Genomic DNA, 18660 nt, shown 5'->3' with positions numbered 1-18660 from the left:
TGCAGAAGAATTCTCTTTTATTCCTGTTCACATTCTTCAAGGCATAGCTTTGTTTCAGCAGGAGGGAACCAACAACAGGATGGGCCCCTGGGAAGGCAGGCAGTCTCCCTCCTCCAGCCCCTGCTACCTCAGCCAGGCCACAAGGTCAGGACACCTACTGGAGAGCAGTCTGTTTGGCACTCTGTAGAAGCTGAGTCTGCGCATAGGCCTCTGGGAAAGACACATTCACTGCTTTCCAGTGGGGCCCAGGAGCAGCTGCTGTGCACAGCCCTGGGTAGGTAGAACAGAGCTCAGCACCCACAGCTAGGAAGGGGCTCTCCTAGGGGCCTCAGCCACCTGAAGTGAACACTCAGCCAGCAGGTGGGAAAAGGGCCTTCCCTTAGGTATCAAGTGGGCAGCAGGTGAGACCAAGCCCCTGCTCCAGAGCTCGAGGAGAATGCAACCAGAAAACCAATGCATGGAAACATTCAACAACTAAAAAGCTGTCCTCCAGGGTGCCGGGTGACTCTAGTCCCCAGAGCAGAACAAATACGTGATATTCAATGACCAGGATCTAGGTGCCTCCAGGATGCCCAAGGAAAGTGTTAAATTTCTCTCTTGGCAGAAAGATAGAGCAGCCTTCACCCTGCCTGGGATGGCAGAAGCTATGTTCTTGATGGATTCATTGCTGGTGATGATGGACTGAGCACAAGGTTCCAGATTGGCCCCAGAGGGCTGGGGGCACCTGAGTGACTGGCTGGCACTGCAAGCCACACAGGGTAGCCCAAGCACTCAGGTGACAGCAACCCAAACTCACCAGGCTCAGGGATCTGGGCAACCATTGCCCACACATATGCCTACACCGTGGGCTTAGGTAATGTACCCTCCCTCCTTCGTACTGGCAAAAAGCAAGCAAAACACCACTCTGCAGATCTCTGGGAGGGAGGCAGCAGCAGCTCACCGGAGTGAGAAAACGTGCGGGCCACCCAGTTATCACTCATCTACAGCAGCCCCTCGGGCGCCTTCAGGCCACTGTACAGGGCATACCCAATGTCATCGATCTCCTCCTCCCACAAGCCCCCCAAGAGGTTCACGCTGGGGTTGAAGTGGCAGGGCAGGTTGGCCTGCTCCAAGCTGCCAACAAGCAACTCCAGGGCCTGCAGAAAGCGCTCCCCTAGGACCTCCTCAGCCCAGTTCACTTCTTCCTCCCCCAGGCGCAGAACCACCTGGGTCAGGTGGCCCCGGCCCAGCCTCTCCAGGGCTGGGTGGCTATGGCAGACAACACACAGCAGCAGCAGCAGCCTCCGGCGAGTGCCAGCATCCCGTTCATCCAGGGCCCGCAACCGGGCTGCCTCCACCGGGTACAGGTCCTGAAGCCAGAGGTTCCCCGCCAGTCCCTCCAGAGGCCAGGCGAGCAGGAGATGGTCATCGGCACTGGCCCCAGGGACTGCCACAAGCACAGACACAGTGAGCTCCATGTGCTCGTGTTGCACTTCCAGCAGCAACTCCGAGGCCACACTGGGCCGGATCAGGCACCCCAGCAGGCTGCCAATAGCCGGCCAGTTGACAGAGGCAGTCAGGGCCTTGCGGAGCAGCTCTAGCAGGACCCGTGAGGAGAGGTAGCCCCCGACCAGGAAGCGGTCCCAGGGGCTGCTCCCACGGGGGCAGAACTCAAGCTGAGTCCTGCGCACAGCCCAGCAGCGAGGGTCCCTGGCCACCGTGTCCACACCAGGCACCAGGCTCCACAGGCCCGGCTCCAACACCAGGGGTACCAGGAGGCGCACGTGCTCAGCAGCCCCTGCCTGGAGCCCATCATAGAGCGGCCCACCAGGCATAAGTGCCCCAAAGGGCAGTTCTGGAAACTTGTTCCTCAGGTAGGCCTGTAGCTCCAGGGCAATGTCGCCAGCCAGTTGCTTGGCCAAAGCAACATGGGCTGCTGGGATAACCACACGGTCACGTTCAAATGCCAACAGCTTCTCCTGGAACGTCAAGCAGAGTGGTGGTGGGGAGCTGAGCTGAGGTGGTGTCTGAGCATCGGTGTCCGTGGGCTCCTCTGCAGAGTAAAGGGACCCAGGGAACATGTCAGAACAACCCATAACAAGTTAAGATCACTCTACCTAATTACCACCTGTGTGAGGGATCTGGACCTCATCCTCACCTGTAATGGTCACTGACAAAGCCCTGAGTTCAAGTGCTCAGTATAATGAGTACATGATGACAAAGTCTCACTGGCCTAGAGTCCCAACACCCTGGCCCTACAGCTAAAACAGCTTGAAGCAGAATGGGGAAGACAGATCTTGCCCCCTTCAGGCCTCAATTTCTCCATCTGAGGCTCGTCACCATCATATAGTGCTACCTTGTTCTGGCAGGAAGTAGGAAGGCAAAAAACACAATCCCAGGGCTAGAGACATAGTTCAGTGGTACAGTGCTTGGCTAGTACACGTGAGGCCTTGGGTTTGACCCCAGCACCACAAAAAAAAAAAAAAAACCCACAATCCCCATCAAACATTTGAGGATCAGAGAGGAGCACACTTTCATAGGGCTGCTCGGTAAGTCAGTAGCAGAACCTGTGCTGTGTCTCCCAGGTGTGACTATGAAATAGGAGCCCACTCACATAAGAGAGGGAAGGGATGCTGCTCACCTGGGGCAGAGGACAAAGGGGACAGGGGTGATACGGGCTGGCTGAGGGCAGCAGGGGACTGGGGCTGTCGGGGTGGTGTGACCTTCAGTAGGCTTAGCTCCTTCCAGCTGTCCCCCTTGGCATCATCCTCATCCCGAGGACTGGTGGCCCTGTCAATGAGCTGCAGGCAGAGTGACGAGTGACACAGATCAGACATCCAGAGCCTGGCAGCTGTGGCAAAGCTTGGGGGTAAAGCAAAGCAGGGTGCTGGAGTAGAGAAGCAGGTGCCCTGGGTTCCAGCCTACCCTCAGAAAGTCCCACCACCCCTCTTGGGTCTCATCCCCATCCTCCTTTGGAAGCCTCAGGCAGACTCTGCCCAGCCTTACCCGCTTCACCGCCAGGGTAGCAATGCCCAGTATAGCAGCCCCGCCCACACCCAACACCAGGCGGGCGTTGGCCAGGAGGAAGTCCACAGCACTGCCCAGCCCCTCGCCATCACGTTGCTTCCCCCGCTTCTGGGAGTGCTCTGCCATGGTCTGCCTGTAAGAGAAACAGGAGCACAGAGGAAGGGGCATCCAGGCTGGCAGGGGACCAGTATGGGCAAGTGCTCTAGAATAACTGAGGATTGAGCCCAGGAGTGGGGCTTTCTAGGATTTCTCATGAGAAAAGGACCACTCAAAGGGTTTCTAAGGCTGGATGCCCATGGCTCATGCCTATAATCCTAGTACTCAGGAGGCAGAGATCAGGAAGATCGCAGTTCAAAGCCAGCTCAGGCAAATCATTCTTGAGACCCTATCTTGAAAATCACCCATCATAAAAAAGGGCTGGTAGAGTGGCTCAGGGTGTAGGCCCTAAGTTCAAACCCCAGTACTGCAAAAAAAAAAAAAAAGAGTTTCGTGGAAGGAGATAAGGGAGCTCCCAAACCCCTCCCCTGAAGCCTGCAAACACCCATCCCTGGAAAGGGGCTCGTATGGAAAGGCCCTAGACCTGTGGCAGATAAGGAAAGAGGCCTATCTCTCCAATCCCCTTTCCTAATCCTCTGACATCCCAAAGACCAGTGTGTGGGGCCTATCATCACCACCCCTATTTCACAGAGATGCAGGGTGCCAAGCAACACCGTGAGTGGTAAGGTCTTGAATCCATGACTACAAGGCCTCCAGATTCTTGTCCTGTCCCTCCACCCACACACACCAGAGCAATTGTTCCTGTGCCACCTGCCTAGGTCCTCAGGTTCCTAACTAGGTCTCTAATAACCTGTCAGGAAAAACCCAAAGCCCAGAGAAAACCTGTGATTTGGGCCCCAAGCAGCCTGCCTGGGGGGTCTGTTGGAACTTTAGTAGGACCTCAGTGGAGCTCAGGAAGCCAGTTACCCCCCCACCAAATCTTGACAGGGTAACTATCAGAGGCAGGGCTACCAAGTCAGAGGTCAGGATGAGCAAGATGACCCATGCTGCCCAGGCTGGGAGCCACCTGTCAGTGGCTGAAGGCCCACTGTCCAGGTGGTGAGCAAGTTAATCCTAAAAACACAGACCCCAAATAAAGGGCTGCCCAGTGTCCCTGGAGGGATGGCTCTCTGGGCCCCTTGGGCTTGGAACAGTGTTGGGGGCTGGAGAGAAGGGTTCTCAGCTAATGGGAAGCCAGGTGACAGAGAAGGTGACATGAGAGCCTGAAGCCAGGTCCTTTTTGATCATCTGTAAAATGGCAGAGGCAGCAATAAGGAAGGGTGAATGAGTGAGCAGCCCTGAAGTGTGGAACTGGGTGGAGCCAGGCACCTGGGAAGTGGAGACAGAAATCTCCCAGGGCCCAGTTCACCAAGCCAGGAGTTCACAGCCTACTGGGGCACCAAGGACTTCAGCCCTTCCTGCTGGGCTTGGGTGCTTGGGGCCTACTTGCCAAATGACAAGATGCCTGGAGTAGCTGAAGCCTGAAGCTTTCTGTGACTCAGCCCAGGCACCTGCCCACTCACCCCAAACTAAAAATAAGACCCCACTCGGGGGCCTGGTGAAATCATAGGCCAGCCAGGTGGCCCACCACAGCCTCAGAGCAGGTTTCTGCTTCTTCCTCTGTGTCAAGGGGATCAAAACTAACACAGCCCCTAGCGGGACCAAGAATCCGCTTTGCAAACCAAGTACTTTAAATTCCAACACCTACCTAAAGTGAGGCTTAGGCCTGCCCCTGACGGGGTCGCTCAGGCCCCAACCCTCAGCGTTCCAACTCAGAGAAGGCGGGGAGGGCGCGGGTGGTTAAAAATAACCCGACTCTGCGCAGCCTGGCCCTGGATGCCGCCTGTCCTTACCCTCCTGAGCCAAACCCTCCTGCCCTGGACCAGGGCTGAGCAGGCCGCGCAGCAGCCCACAAATGACCCTGTTATAGCCCTGTTCACGGAAGGACACCAAAGTCCTGGAAACCAAGACGCGAAGGAAAGGGTTAGAACTCGAACTCTGGTCTTAGGTTCCAAAGTTCTACCCTCTCTCCCCGGCCGTCACCGCGGGCCACGCCCCCGGCCTGTGCTGGAACGCACACCACTCCCGGGACTGGGAGACCCCGGGGCCGCCCCGCCCCGCTCCGCCCCGCTCCAGTCGTACCAGCGTCTCGGCGTCCACGCACCGACCGGGATACGTAGCGGGTCCGCGAGGAACCGGAACCCGGACCCACCGGGGAATGGAACGTGGGAGACCCAGGAACCGAACGCCAATGCCCCGCGGGTGAACAGTGACCCCGGAGGCACGCAGACAAGCAGGCCCTTACTCCAATCCGAGCGCTCGACTCCCGCGCACACGTTCCAAAATACGGCATGACTCAGCCAATGACAGGAAAGCCACGCCCCCCCCGCCGACGTCGCACTGCCTCGAGGGCGGGACTCTACGATGCTCTTCGGATTTAAAGGAGCAGGGCTGTATTCTGAGCCCACGACCCGGGAGTGTGCGTGGCAGTCGTCCAGGGCCCTTATGACTCGTGTGCCCTTGTAATGGGATCTTCCGTGTAGAGAAAGCTGTCTGGGCCCACGTTCCTTCTGAGGGCCGGGCAGACAGACGACACCTGGCCTGAAGACCCACACTGACTACTTAGGTCACCTCTATGTGAGTGCCTGGTGGCCCCCTTATTACCTATTGGCCCACTAGGCACATAGTGTTTCAAAAGAACTAATCCCTGCCACCTGCTCCGTGCGACCTAGTGTTGGCCATTCTCCACCAGACCTCGGTTTTCTCTCCTGTAACACGAGGATGCTGGACCCTCTGCCCCTATGAAGGATGGTTGTGAATAGACCTACTCTGTGTTCGCTAAGGGCGAGACAGCTGTGAACAGTTTGGCCCTAGAGTGACACTTCTCTTCCCGAGTACGAAGCAAGCCAATAAAGAAAAGAGGGAATAGTGACACTAAGCGGGAATAATAATAAACCACCAGGTATTTTATGGTGGTAAGGGATGGAACCCAGGGCCTTGTACATGCTAGGCAAGCGCTCTACCTCTTGGCTATATCCACAGTCCTAAACTACCACTTTTTGAGCGCCTGTTGTATGCTGCGAGCTACGAATGCATTTGCTCATTTACTTCTGGCAACAACCTTAGGAAGCATTTTACAGACGAGGAAACTGAGGCCAGAAACAGGAGTGCTAGGCCCCAAGAACCCAGATGTCTCACTTCACCTTCCATCGTGTACAGAGACTGCCTGGGCCCACTGGGTCCCCGGAGTTAGGTCTAGAATCTCTTCGGGTCACGGCCAACTTCACCTGCTGCAGTAGCCTAAGTGACAGTGCCTGGACCTGCGGGGCCCTCGGCACTGCTACAGAACTCTGGGGGTCTTCAGCCCGATCCCAGGGGGCGCCCTGCAGGCTTCCGCACTCACAGAGGCGGACATTCCACCGAAGCCAGGCGGGGAGGGCGCGTCCCCGCGGAGCGAGCGGCTCAGGTGCACCGAGGCCGCGCGCGCGCGCGCGCGCGGGTTAAAGGGGCGGGGCCGGCGCTGGCCCAGCCCCGCGGATCCCGGGCCGTCCCCACCCCTGCCCGGCCGGCAGCGAGAGCGGCGCCGCCATGGAGTCTACCGGGGTGCTGCCGTTCGTGCGTGGCGTGGACCTCAGCGGCAACGACTTCAAGGTCAGCCGGGCAGGAGGCGGCCGTATCCCCGCAGGCTTTCTCGGGCGCCAGGCCGCGCGACTTTCCGCTTCCGGTCCCGCCGCTGCGGGGACCTCGGGCGGGGCGGGGTGGGGCTCCTCTGCGGGCCTCCCGGCCCGAAACCGAACCCCGGGCCTCTGCTCCGTGCCCGCACCGAGAGACAAGGCTCGGGTTCAGTGTCACCCCGGGGGACCGCTAGAGACCGACCCTGAGCCCGGGTCCTCCGCCGGGTGGGAGGGAACCCAGGGACATGGAGCCCCAGCTCCCACCCCTGATGTCACACGCCCGAGCCTGGCTCTGACTCAGGCTGGCCGCGCTGCCCCGGCTGCCCAAGAACTGATGTAAAGCCAACTCACCACTGCCCTGTCCCCGTCACCGCCACCGCCACCGCCACCACCACCCCAATCCTGTGTAGTCTTGGGCAAGTCACTTCCTCTCTCTGAGCCTGAGTTTTTGTCATACTGCAATGGGGCTTAAAATAGCCCTTGGAGGCGTGGAATGTATCGAGGTCTCTGGGTGTAGAGTGTGTCAGGCAGGTGTGCGAGAGCCTGGGTGGCCTTGTCTGAGCAGCTGCTGGACAGATAGACTTGGGGATCAGGAACCCGAGCCCAGCCCCCGCCCAAGCCAGTTGATGGGGAAGGGAGGCAGTTCTAGAAAGTCAAAAATGAGGAGGGCACCCAAGAGGGTGGGAAGGGAGGGGAGCTCCGGCTTGGAGGAGATGGGGCTCAGAGCTGGTTGGACTCTGAACTGATGGACTGCTACTGACTGGGGTCCTTTAGCTGTTAGTCTGGGGCTAGGGAGGAGGCAGGTAGTCTCTTCTGCCGTTTACCTGCATGTGTCCACACATTCGACCCCATGCACAGGCAGTCACTATTCCTTGCCTGCAACCTCATCCACCTTACCTAGGGTCTCCATGTGTCTTCTCTGGACAGGAAGAGTCTGAGTCACCAGCAGGAATGTGGCTGTAGGGGGAAGGGACATACTGCCCTGACGGGTGTCAAGAGGGAGGATGTGTGCTGAGGAGGGCATTAGAACATAGGAATGAATGAATGAATGAATGAGGTGATGCCTGTGTAGGGTGGGGAGCAGGCCCTTAGTGTAGTAGGGGCATTGGACCTTGCCAGGTTTGTATGCTAATGGTAAAGGGGGCACAGTAGGGTCTTTGCAGAGGCTCAGGGAGTTCCCTTCTCAGGCTGCCCAATCAGTGCCTGGAAAGGGATGTGAGTGGAGTGGGATACTGGATGTCACCTGACACAACCATTTCTGTCCTCGCCTTCCTGGGGCTCAGTCCAGCAGGAGAGACACATCTCAGGCCAGTGTTTTTGTCACATGGGGGTATGTTATGGTTGACAAAATTGAAGTACAGAGTAGCAAAGTGATTTGTTAAGGGTTTCACAGCTGGTGAGTTGGCTGTGTTGCCCCTCCAAGACTTCCATGAGCAGTGGGAGCCACAGCAGGTAGTGGAGCACCCATCTGCCAGACCTGCCTCACCATGACCAACTGCCCCCCCTCCCAGGGTGGCTACTTCCCTGAGAATGTCAAGGCCATGACCAGCCTTCGATGGCTGAAGTTGAACCGCACAGGCCTCTGCTACCTGCCAGAAGAGCTGGCTGCCCTGCAGAAGTTGGTAAGGGGCAGAGGGCAGGCAGGGAGGGTCCCTACACACAGGGCTGGTTCAGGTGAGCATCACCTGGAGAGAAGGCAGAGGGCCTACAGGAAGAACAGAGACAGCTATGGGCAAAGCTGGCCAGGGGAGTGAGCACTCCTTTCTGGAGAGTGTACAAGGGAGGGTAGGTGTGCCAGGGAGGGAGGCTGCAGGGTGAATGGTGCCAGTGGGCCCTCTTGGATGGTGCAGAGATGTGGAGATAGGGACTTAGCACACCACCCACACTGCTGAGCCTCTGCCCCCATCTGACCCAGGAGCACTTGTCTGTGAGTCACAACAACCTGACCACGCTGCATGGGGAGCTGTCTAGCCTGCCTTCACTGCGGGTGAGTGCTGGCCAGAGTTGGTGGGCTGCGGGCTGGGTGTCACAAGAGGGGCCCCCTTGTAGTTGCAAGAAAACAGTTATGCCCTGTGTGAAGGAATCCACAGAGAAAATTCCATAGGGGAAAGTAAAAAATGTTCCAAATCCCACCACCCATCTTAGACAGCCTTGTGCAGGCCAAGCATTGTACTAACTAGTCCACATGGATTTTCCATGTATTCCTGACTTCTACCAGTGTTATGGGTGAGGACACATGGTCACAGAGAGGCAGGTTACTTGCCAGAAGTCACACTGCTGGGGTTGGGTGTGGTTGGGTTGGGAGGGTGGCCTAACATTCCAGAATGTCAGGTCCCTGACTAGCCCCACAGGCCTCAGTTAGGGTCATCCTGTAAAGGCAGAGTCTGGATATGTTCAGAACTCAGCCTATGGACTCAGGCTCCCTCAGTTCAAATCTGAGCTCTACCACTTCCTGGTTACAAGGCCAGACAAGTCCCTCCCACTATCTGGGCCTCAGCTGCAAATACGGTGGCCACATAGACATCAGAATTGCAGAAATGTCAGGGCAGCCCCCTGTAAGTTACTCTTGTTGGCTCTCTATGTCACACCACCTTCCCTGGTCTTATCCTCTCTCACTTTCTGCACATGTCGGGTGAGGAGCTTAGCTCTAAACGGAGACAGAGCAGATTTCTTCTCAATCCACTCTGATTTCCATTTGTTTGGTTTTGTGGTACTGGGTTTTGAACTCAGGGCCTATACCTTGAGCCACTCCACTAGCCCTTTTTGTGATGGGTTTTTTTGAAATTGGGGGGGTGGGGAGTCTCACGGAACTATTTGCCAAGGCTGGCTTCAAACCACAGTCATCCTGAACTCTGCCTCCTGAGTAGCTAAGATTATAGGCATGAGACTCCAGCACCTGGCTCTGATTTCCATTTGGTCCAGCCCTCTGCTTCCGTTGTTTGTTTGAGGCAAGGTCTATGTAGGCCTAGGATAGTCCTTTTTATTTATTTATTTTTTTTGTGGTACTGGGGTTTGAACTCAGGGCCTTGTGCTTGCTAGGCAGGCACTCTACCACTTGAGCTACTTCACTAGTCTTTGTTTCTTTTTCTTTATCTGTGGTCCTAGGGATCAAACCTAGAGCCTTCCAAATGCTAGACAAGTGCTCTACCACTTGAGCTATGCCTTCTTGTTTATATTTTGTTTTTAGGTAAGTTTTAGATAACTTTGCCAGGCACTTGTGGCTCACACCTATAATCCTAGCTACTTGGGAGGCAAAGATCAGGAAGATCGAGGTTCGAAGCTAGGCCCTGACAAATAGTTCTCAAGACCCTGTCTTGAAAATACCTAACACACACACATACCAAAAGGGCTGGCGAAGTGGCTCAAATGGTAAAGCGCCTGCTTAGCAAGAGTGAAGCCCTGAGTTCAAACCTCAGTACTGCCAAAATAAACAAGCAAAAAACTTACAGACTTCCTGCTTCTGCCTCCCAAGTAGCTGGGATTACAGAAGTATACCACCACCACCACACCTGGCTCTTCTCTTTCTGTTTTAAAAACCTCGAGCCACCTATTTTGCCTTTTGGTATTAAGAAGAGCCATGCTGGTCTCTGGGGCACATCTGATTCGGGACTTAAGGATCTGATTTGGGACTTAAAGATTGTATAGGAGCTCAGCTAGATAGGAAAAGCCCACAAAGCAGAGGGACTGTGTGAGTAAAGCCCAGAGGTGGAGAGCACTTAGGCCTAGCCTCTGGTAGGCTTTCTGAGGAGGCATCCCACCCTAACCTCTGCTTCTCTCTGGGGGTGTAAACCAGAAACCATGGACTCTTTCGGTTTATCCTAGGCCATTGTAGCTCGAGCCAACAGTCTAAAGAACTCTGGAGTCCCTGATGACATCTTCAAGCTGGATGACCTTTCAGTCCTGGTCAGTAGTTACCCACCCAGCTGGCCCCTATAGTCCCTGTCCATAGTCCCTGGAACACCATTATCCTATTTTACAGATGGGCAGTGCTGTGCCCAAGGACACTCATGGACTCAGATCCCTAAACTAGACACCCTTCTTCCCAAGATCCATTTGTCTCCCTCTGGCCCTGAAACCCCTCATCTGCTCCCCACTCAGTGTCCTGCCTGATCCCTGAGCATGCATGGCAGAGGCCTGACAGTGTGCATGGGTAGGTGGGGGAGGGGGGACCCTGACCTGGCCTCGTCCCTGCTCTACAGGACTTAAGCCACAACCAGTTGACAGAGTGTCCTCGGGAGCTGGAGAATGCCAAGAACATGCTGGTCCTCAACCTCAGCCATAACAGGTGCTGCCTGACCCAGTCCCAACCTGCTGCTCATCAGCCTCACCCTAGGTGGGGGTGGAGCTTGACACTGACCCAGTAGCCCGCTTCCTCCCTGCAGCATTGACACCATCCCCAACCAGCTATTCATCAGCCTCACCGACCTGCTGTACCTGGACCTCAGTGAGAACCGCCTAGAGAGCCTACCGCCACAGATGCGCCGCCTGGCACACCTGCAGACACTGCTGCTCAGTGGGAACCCTCTGCTGCATGCACAGCTCCGGTGGGCACCTTCGCTGGCCCACGCCACACAGGACCTTCCCAGGAGCCCTGGCCCTTGCCCTGTAGGCTCTCAACGGGCCTGTGCATCATGTCCCACCCACTGGTGGTGTTCTGTCTGCCCCACCCTGCAGCTGGGCCTTTTCCCACTGGGCCCCATGCTCTTGGGCTGCCCCTCCAGGCCCCCTGGGACCCCCTGCATGAGCCTGCCCTGGTGCTGACAGCTCTTGTCGCCCTGGCAGGCAACTCCCAGCCATGACAGCCCTGCAGACCCTGCACCTGCGGAACACACAGCGCACCCAGAGCAACCTTCCCACCAGCCTGGAAAGCCTGAGCAACCTCGCAGGTCTGGAGCCCCGTAACTCCCTTTAAGTTCTCACCCCTTGGTCTCCCCACTCCCTTGTGAACAAAGAGGGCTTTACTCCGTGTCTCCAGACAGCTCCACAGTTATATTAAGATTATTCCTACCAGTATCACAGTGATGGTTAGTTACTGAGACCAGACTTGATGCCTAGACCCTCCTGACATGAGGGAGTTTGTCCAAACGGAGAAAACAAGTCTGAGAGAGGTTGTCATTTGCCTAAAGCCACAGAGCCTGCTGGTGGGTTTTTTTTTGTGTTTCTTTTGTTGTTGTTGTTGTTCCTGCTTGGGTTAGTTGCCCCTGGTGCCCACCCTATGTCCCTAGCTGATGTACCCCATCCCCACCCCAGATGTGGACCTTTCGTGCAACGACCTGACTCGGGTGCCCGAGTGCCTGTACACCCTTCCCAGCCTGCGCCGCCTCAACCTCAGCAGCAACCAAATCTCGGAGCTGTCCCTGTGCATAGACCAGTGGGTGCACGTGGAGACCTTGAACCTGTCCCGAAACCAGCTCACCTCACTGCCTGTGCGTCTAGGACCTCAAGGGAAGGAGGGTGGGGGTGGGAGGGCAATGGGCTCAACCCTGACCACTGCCCCTGCCCTCCAGTCGGCTATTTGCAAGTTAACCAAGCTGAAGAAGCTGTATCTGAACTCCAACAAGCTGGACTTTGACGGGCTTCCCTCGGGCATTGGCAAGCTGACCAGCCTAGAAGAGTTCATGGCTGCCAACAACAACCTGGAATTGATTCCTGAAAGTCTCTGCAGGTGCCAGGGCAGGGCAGGCAGGCGGGGCCAGGGGCACTCAAGGCACAGATGATCCCAGCATGAGAGCCAGTGCCCACCCTGTAGCCAGTGTGCATCATGCCAGATGCAGAGGGGCTAATTCACCTTTAGGGATGGACACCCTGCAGTCCCATGCCACCCATTTCCAATTTGGGTTCCCCAGAGCACCTTTTAGGAAGCTGTTTTTAGGGTCTAGGCCAGAAGGGCTCCATTGCCATTTGAATTTGGGCCTTGTATTGCTTCCATGCCCTTCTGGAGGTTGCTGCCCACTCCTGTGGTCCGCTCTGAGAAGGAGATAAGGTCCCAGAAGGACCACCCCAGTTGCCCTGGCCCTACCTGTCACCCCTCTCCCAGGATTGGAATTCTCCCCACCCCTTCCACCTTATTACCTCTCTGAGGACCTAACTGGCCCTATCCTTACAGGTGCCCAAAGCTGAGGAAACTCGTCCTCAACAAGAACCGCCTGGTGACACTTCCTGAAGCCATCCACTTCCTGACAGAGATCGAGGTTGGGCTGGCACTATGGGTGGGGGAGGACTCAGGAAAGACTGGCAGAGGGCTGTGCCCTACAGTGAGGGGAACCAGGCAAAACCTTCCCAGGGGCAGTGCCCAGGTATCAGTAGGGGAAATGCATCCATCTCTAGCACAACAGCATCACTGCAGTCCCCCAAGCCCCCAGCCAGCTGCAGGGAGATCCGGGGTCAGAGCTCCATCCCTGGGCTAGCTGCAAAACACAGCAAGAGACCAAATGCAGTATGGCTGGAAAATGGGAGCCAGGCTCAGTAGCAGCTCTGCTGTGCTCACCTTGGGCAGGTCCTGGATGTGCGAGAGAACCCCAGCCTGGTCATGCCACCCAAGCCTGCTGACCGCGCCGCCGAGTGGTACAACATCGACTTCTCGCTGCAGAACCAGCTACGGCTGGCAGGTGCTTCCCCTGCCACAGTGGCTGCCGCAGCAGCCGGTAAGTAAAGGAAGGTCTGGTGTGGGAGCAGGGCACCGCTCAACAGGGTCTCAACTTACCCATCTGTAAACTGGGTGGGATGCAGTTCTCTGGACATGGAGGATGGATTGGCCAGACTGGATGTCTGATGTGGCCAGCCCAGCAAGGCTCAGCTGCTGTCCTTCCCTTAGCAGGAAGTGGGCCCAAGGACCCCCTGGCGCGCAAGATGCGACTACGCAGACGCAAGGACTCAGCCCAGGATGACCAGGCCAAGCAAGTGCTGAAGGGCATGTCAGATGTGGCCCAAGAAAAGAACAAAAAACAGGAGGTAAGTCAGGCCATGGGTAGGGCAAGGCAACCAAAGCCCTGCTCAAGGCAGACTGTGTGACCCCAGCCAAGAGAAAAAGGGGACCCTGGGCAGAGAGAACCACTGGAACAAAGGCTCTGTGGTGGATACCAAGCAGAGGCTAGCCTGTGCTGGCATAGTCACGCTGTTCACTGCAACTATCTCCTCAGGAGAGTATAGACACCCGGGCTCCCGGGGGGAAGGTGCGGCGCTGGGACCAGGGCTTGGAGAAGCCACGCCTTGACTATTCAGAGTTCTTCACGGAGGATGTGGGCCAGCTGCCTGGCTTGACCATCTGGCAGATCGAGAACTTTGTGCCGGTGCTGGTAGAAGAAGCCTTCCATGGCAAGTTCTATGAGGCTGATTGCTACATTGTGCTCAAGGTGAGGGCTGGCCCCATAGTGGTACATGGCCACCAGTCCCCTGTTAGATGGCTCAGAGTCCCTACCTCTATAGTGTGGTTCAGCGAGGCCAGGTGGGAGGTGGGCAGGCAAGGTAAGGGTGGTCCAGGCATTGGTGGCAGTGTACCTGCCCTGGGGCTGGAAATCAGGAGGGACCCCAGAAAGATTCTCATGGCTGATACCTTGGACCCCAGACCTTTCTGGATGACAGCGGCTCCCTGAACTGGGAGATCTACTACTGGATCGGTGGGGAGGCCACACTGGACAAGAAGGCCTGCTCCGCTATCCACGCCGTCAACTTGCGCAACTACCTGGGGGCTGAGTGCCGCACCATCCGGGAGGAGATGGGAGATGAGAGCGAGGAGTTCCTGCAGGTGCAGCCCAGGGAGAGAGGGAAGAACAAAAGGGGGACACAAAGAGCTGTGTGCCGGGGCAGGCCAGTGGGCAGGCCCAAAGGCAGGCATTGGGCTAATGGGGCAGGGCAGGGAGCTGAGACCAAAGGTGGTAGGGTGAGGGATGGCCAGAGAGACCTAAAGCAGAAGGCAAGGCGAGGTCTGGGGAGACCCAAAGGTCTCTGACCCTAGGTCAGTGGAGTTGAAGGTAAGGGGCCAGGCTAAGATGGGAGCTAAACACCGGCAGTTGATGTAGGGGGTATGACCAGGAGATGGGGCCTGGGACCAATAGGTGTTGGAGGCAGGGCTACAGGCTGGGTACTGAAGGGAGGGCCAAGTCCAGGCTGCAATAGACTACAAAGGTGGTTGGCAAGCTGCCCTGCCCCACTGGCCCCCACTGCGCTTACCTATAGACACTCAGACTGGCAGACACGTGCGAGGTGTGCTGGATATTTTACCTCAGTCCACCAGGTTCACATACTTCCATAAACCTGCTTGCTCCTGTACCCCAACATGCACATCTCAACAAGTTGCCTGCCACTTTGTGCACATGAACACTCATAATTTTGTACAGCCCTGTATTCTGACACATTTATGTTTGTAGGCGCAGATCTTTTTTTCTTTTTTTAACATCATCATGGATTTGTCGCACCCAATTCACCTGTTTACACCTCTGTACGCAGCCTGACAGGGTTACCTGGTGGGGCAGGGAAATAGCTCAGTGAGGAAGACCCCTATCCTCACACACACAGGTGTTTGACAACGACATCTCCTACATTGAGGGTGGAACAGCCAGTGGCTTCTACACTGTGGAGGACACACACTACATCACCAGGTGAGAGCATGGTGGGGGTCACTGACCTGGACTCTGCTGGGAAGGGTTGGAAGTGAGGGTGTTAGGGGTAAATTGGCCCCTTGGTACCCACCGTGAGCCACTCTTCCCCTGGTCCCTAGGATGTACCGCGTATATGGGAAAAAGAATATTAAGTTGGAGCCTGTGCCCCTCAAGGGAGCCTCCCTGGACCCAAGGTAAGCCCATTATGTCAGTGGGTCATACTTGACCTGTGGGGGGCAAGTTTAGGCCTCTTAAAGGAGGTGGCGCACTAGCAACCCTTTTATCCCGTCCCACAGAGCTTAGCAGGATCACTAAGTGCCCCCACCCCCCAAGAAAGAAGAACTAAAACCCTATCATGGATTTTTTTTTTTTGGTGAGCCAGGGTATGGGGACAATCACACTTGCTCTAGCTTCCTTCTACCTTCCTGTCCAGGTTTGTGTTCCTGCTGGACAGAGGGCTGGACATATATGTGTGGCGAGGAGCACAGGCCACGCTGAGCAGCACCACCAAGGCCAGGTAGGAGAGTACTGTGGGTGTTCTGTGCAAAGGAAAGTGTACCCTAAGAAGGGCATGGGCCTTGCTGAGGGCTTTGCATTGGTTTTCAGGCTCTTTGCAGAGAAAATTAATAAGAATGAGCGGAAAGGGAAGGCGGAGATCACCCTGATTGTGCAGGGTCAAGAGCCCCTTGAGTTCTGGGAGGCTCTGGGCGGGGAGCCCTCTGAGATCAAGAAGCATGTGCCCGATGACTTCTTGCCCCCGCAGCCCAAGCTGTACAAGGTGAGCTAGCACAGTGTTGGGGGTACAGGGCTGGCCTGATTTCTGCTAGGGGGAGAGGAGGAGGAGCCAGGTCTGCAGTGGTGTGACCGATTTTGGTGGAGAAAGGGTGCCTTCTGGACAAGGAGTAGCCTGAGGTTGGCTCTGAGAATTAGCAAGATGGCTGGGTTCTGGAATGTGGACTGGAGGGGAGACAGGAGCGCTTGCATGCCAGGGCTGAGAACACTGGAGTTCATTTTGTGACAGAAAACTGGGGGGTAGGGGGGGTTCTTGCGAGAAGCAAGTTAGAAAATTAGAAATGACAGTAAGGACCTGGAAAGGGTAAGCAAGGAAAGTACTGATTAAAAGCCCTTCCACTGGCTGGGAACGTGTCCCAGTGGCAGAGTATTTGTGGGAGGCCCTGGGTTCCATCCCTAGCACCACAGAAAACCCTAAAAAATAAACAAGGTCTTCTGCTGATAGAATATCCTTAAAATGACCCTGAGGTTGAAGGGGGAAACAGGCCAGAGAAGATACGGCAATGGACCTGAGCCACACAAGGCAGGAGCCACACTCCAAATCAGGGCTGATGTAGGTGGGGCTCATGTTCCCTGACCCAGTATCTGCCTTGCCCATCTCCTCCTGCCAGGTGGGCCTGGGCCTGGGCTACCTAGAGCTGCCACAGATCAACTACAAGCTCTCTGTGGAACATAAGAAGCGGCCCAAGGTGGAGCTGATGCCAGGGATGCGGCTGGTGAGGTGGCAGGAGGAGGGCGCAGGGCCAGCTTCCCTCCCAGATGGTGTCTGGGTATTGACCTCCAGCCTCCTGTTCTACAGCTGCAGAGCCTGCTGGACACGCGCTGTGTGTACATCTTGGACTGTTGGTCCGACGTGTTCATCTGGCTGGGCCGCAAGTCCCCACGCCTGGTGCGTGCAGCTGCGCTCAAGCTGGGCCAGGAGCTGTGTGGGATGCTGCACCGGCCACGCCACGCTGCAGTCAGCCGCAGCCTGGAGGGCACTGAAGCGCAGGTGTGCTCCCACCTCCGGAGGACTGCCCCTCATGGAAGTGGTGCCATGCCCTGACTCCTCTGACTTCCTTACTGCTCTGCAGGGCTAGGCCGACACCCACTTGCCTTTGTGGAATTACCCCTTTGTCATCTGTCCATTCCCACTTTCTTTTGCTGGGCTCCACCTCTCCAAGTCCCCCGTCTGTGTCCCCCCACCCCGTTCCCCCCCCCCCCCATTGCTGACCTTTTTTTCCAGCCTCGCCTGAATTCTGATTCCTGGACCCTAACCATAGCCATATTGGACCCCTCTCCAGTTCATGGCCTTCCACTGCGTCCCTGCAGGTGTTCAAGGCTAAGTTCAAGAATTGGGACGACGTGTTGACGGTGGATTACACGCGCAACGCAGAGGCCGTGCTGCAGGGCCCGGGGCTCTCAGGGAAGGTGAAGCGTGATGCAGAGAAGAAAGATCAGATGAAGGCCGACCTCACTGCGCTCTTCCTGCCTCGGCAGCCGCCAATGGCACTGGCTGAGGTGGACTGGGCCTAGAGGGCAGGGTAGTTTGCGCGGAGGGTGGGCAGAGCTTCCACAGGCTGTGCTGAACCTTGGGGGCGGGACCTGCAGGCGGAGCAGCTGATGGAGGAATGGAACGAGGACCTGGATGGCATGGAAGGCTTCGTGCTGGAGGGCAAGAAGTTTGCACGGCTGCCCGAGGAGGAGTTTGGCCATTTCTACACGCAGGACTGCTACGTCTTCCTCTGCAGGTGCCCTCACAGACGGCTCCCTCTCTTGTCCTCTCCCCCCAGGACTGGGGGCACCACCCTGCTCACTGCCCTCTAAACAACAGGTACTGGGTACCCGTGGAGTACGAGGAGGAAGAGAAGAAGGAAGACGAGGAGAGGAAGGCCGGTGCGGAAGGCAAAGAAGGGGAGGAAGCAGCAGCTGAGGTGGAGGAGAAACAGCCGGAAGAGGACTTCCAGTGCATTGTGTACTTCTGGCAGGGCCGGGAAGCCTCCAACATGGGGTGGCTCACCTTCACCTTCAGTCTGCAGAAGAAGTTCGAGAGCCTCTTTCCTGGCAAGCTGGAGGTGCGCCTGTCCAGCGAGTTCCAGGCCGTGCCCACTTGGAGCGGTGTGATGGGACCCAGATCTTGGGAAAGGGTGTGATGGGACCCTCCAGGGGCAGGTATGGGCCACCAAGCTGCCCAATACTTCCTTACCCCCAGGTGGTGCGCATGACGCAGCAGCAGGAGAATCCTAAGTTCCTGTCCCATTTCAAGAGAAAGTTCATCATCCACAGGGGCAAGAGGAAGGTGGCCCAGGGTGCCCTGCAGCCGAGCCTCTACCAAATCCGCACCAATGGCAGCGCCCTTTGCACCCGGTGCCTGACTGGCAGGGAGGGACTGGGTTGAGTTTGGTGGCCCAGGGGGTCTGGCAAGCCCACTTATTCTTTGCTGACCCCCTTCTCCAGGTGCATCCAGATCAACACTGACTCCAGCCTCCTCAACTCCGAGTTCTGCTTCATCCTCAAGGTGGGACTGTGGGTGTGAGCAGGGTAGGTGGTGGATGGGAGCCAGACCTGACCCCAAA

At 56.7% G+C, this 18660-nt stretch overlaps 2 protein-coding genes across 7 annotated transcripts in view; one reads left to right on the top strand and one right to left on the bottom strand.

Moving 5' to 3' along the window:
- Nucleotides 1-6510, bottom strand: Mief2 (mitochondrial elongation factor 2). 5 transcript variants are annotated; one of them, XM_074046678.1, is made up of 4 exons: nucleotides 6246-6510; nucleotides 2986-3139; nucleotides 2621-2780; nucleotides 1-2032 (listed from the first exon to the last, which is right to left on the bottom strand). In XM_074046678.1, exons 2-4 carry the CDS (start codon nucleotides 3130-3132, stop codon nucleotides 981-983), a joined length of 1359 nt encoding a protein of 452 aa, XP_073902779.1. In that variant the 5' UTR covers nucleotides 3133-3139; nucleotides 6246-6510; the 3' UTR covers nucleotides 1-980. The 5 variants fall into 5 exon arrangements, with proteins under 5 accessions (XP_073902779.1, XP_020033037.2, XP_073902778.1 ...); XM_020177448.2 differs by lacking the exon at nucleotides 6246-6510 and adding an exon at nucleotides 5185-5651; XM_074046677.1 differs by lacking the exon at nucleotides 6246-6510 and adding an exon at nucleotides 4751-5156.
- Nucleotides 6511-6534: 24 nt separating this feature from the next.
- Nucleotides 6535-18660, top strand: part of Flii (FLII actin remodeling protein) — a 13444-nt gene continuing 1318 nt past the window's right edge. The window contains exons 1-25 of one of the 2 annotated variants that reach the window (XM_020177445.2): nucleotides 6535-6693; nucleotides 8228-8338; nucleotides 8632-8703; nucleotides 10539-10619; nucleotides 10916-11001; nucleotides 11099-11260; nucleotides 11499-11602; nucleotides 11967-12142; nucleotides 12224-12381; nucleotides 12823-12907; nucleotides 13213-13360; nucleotides 13534-13667; nucleotides 13856-14068; nucleotides 14281-14460; nucleotides 15231-15313; nucleotides 15433-15507; nucleotides 15747-15830; nucleotides 15920-16091; nucleotides 16717-16821; nucleotides 16905-17096; nucleotides 17417-17605; nucleotides 17696-17835; nucleotides 17919-18159; nucleotides 18297-18451; nucleotides 18542-18602. In XM_020177445.2, coding sequence (XP_020033034.1) covers nucleotides 6631-6693; nucleotides 8228-8338; nucleotides 8632-8703; nucleotides 10539-10619; nucleotides 10916-11001; nucleotides 11099-11260; nucleotides 11499-11602; nucleotides 11967-12142; nucleotides 12224-12381; nucleotides 12823-12907; nucleotides 13213-13360; nucleotides 13534-13667; nucleotides 13856-14068; nucleotides 14281-14460; nucleotides 15231-15313; nucleotides 15433-15507; nucleotides 15747-15830; nucleotides 15920-16091; nucleotides 16717-16821; nucleotides 16905-17096; nucleotides 17417-17605; nucleotides 17696-17835; nucleotides 17919-18159; nucleotides 18297-18451; nucleotides 18542-18602 — 3270 coding nt within the window. In that variant the 5' untranslated portion in view covers nucleotides 6535-6630. Of the gene's footprint in view, nucleotides 6694-8227; nucleotides 8339-8631; nucleotides 8704-10538; nucleotides 10620-10915; nucleotides 11002-11098; nucleotides 11261-11498; nucleotides 11603-11966; nucleotides 12143-12223; nucleotides 12382-12822; nucleotides 12908-13212; nucleotides 13361-13530; nucleotides 13668-13855; nucleotides 14069-14280; nucleotides 14461-15230; nucleotides 15314-15432; nucleotides 15508-15746; nucleotides 15831-15919; nucleotides 16092-16716; nucleotides 16822-16904; nucleotides 17097-17416; nucleotides 17606-17695; nucleotides 17836-17918; nucleotides 18160-18296; nucleotides 18452-18541; nucleotides 18603-18660 lie in introns of both variants that reach the window. The other variant, XM_020177444.2, reaches the window with a different exon arrangement.

The sequence above is a fragment of the Castor canadensis genome, chromosome 11, assembly GCF_047511655.1.
Source record: "Castor canadensis chromosome 11, mCasCan1.hap1v2, whole genome shotgun sequence".
NCBI lineage: Eukaryota > Metazoa > Chordata > Mammalia > Rodentia > Castoridae > Castor > Castor canadensis.
Note: the sequence above shows the minus strand (reverse complement) of the source record. Positions and strands in the feature narration are given on the sequence as shown.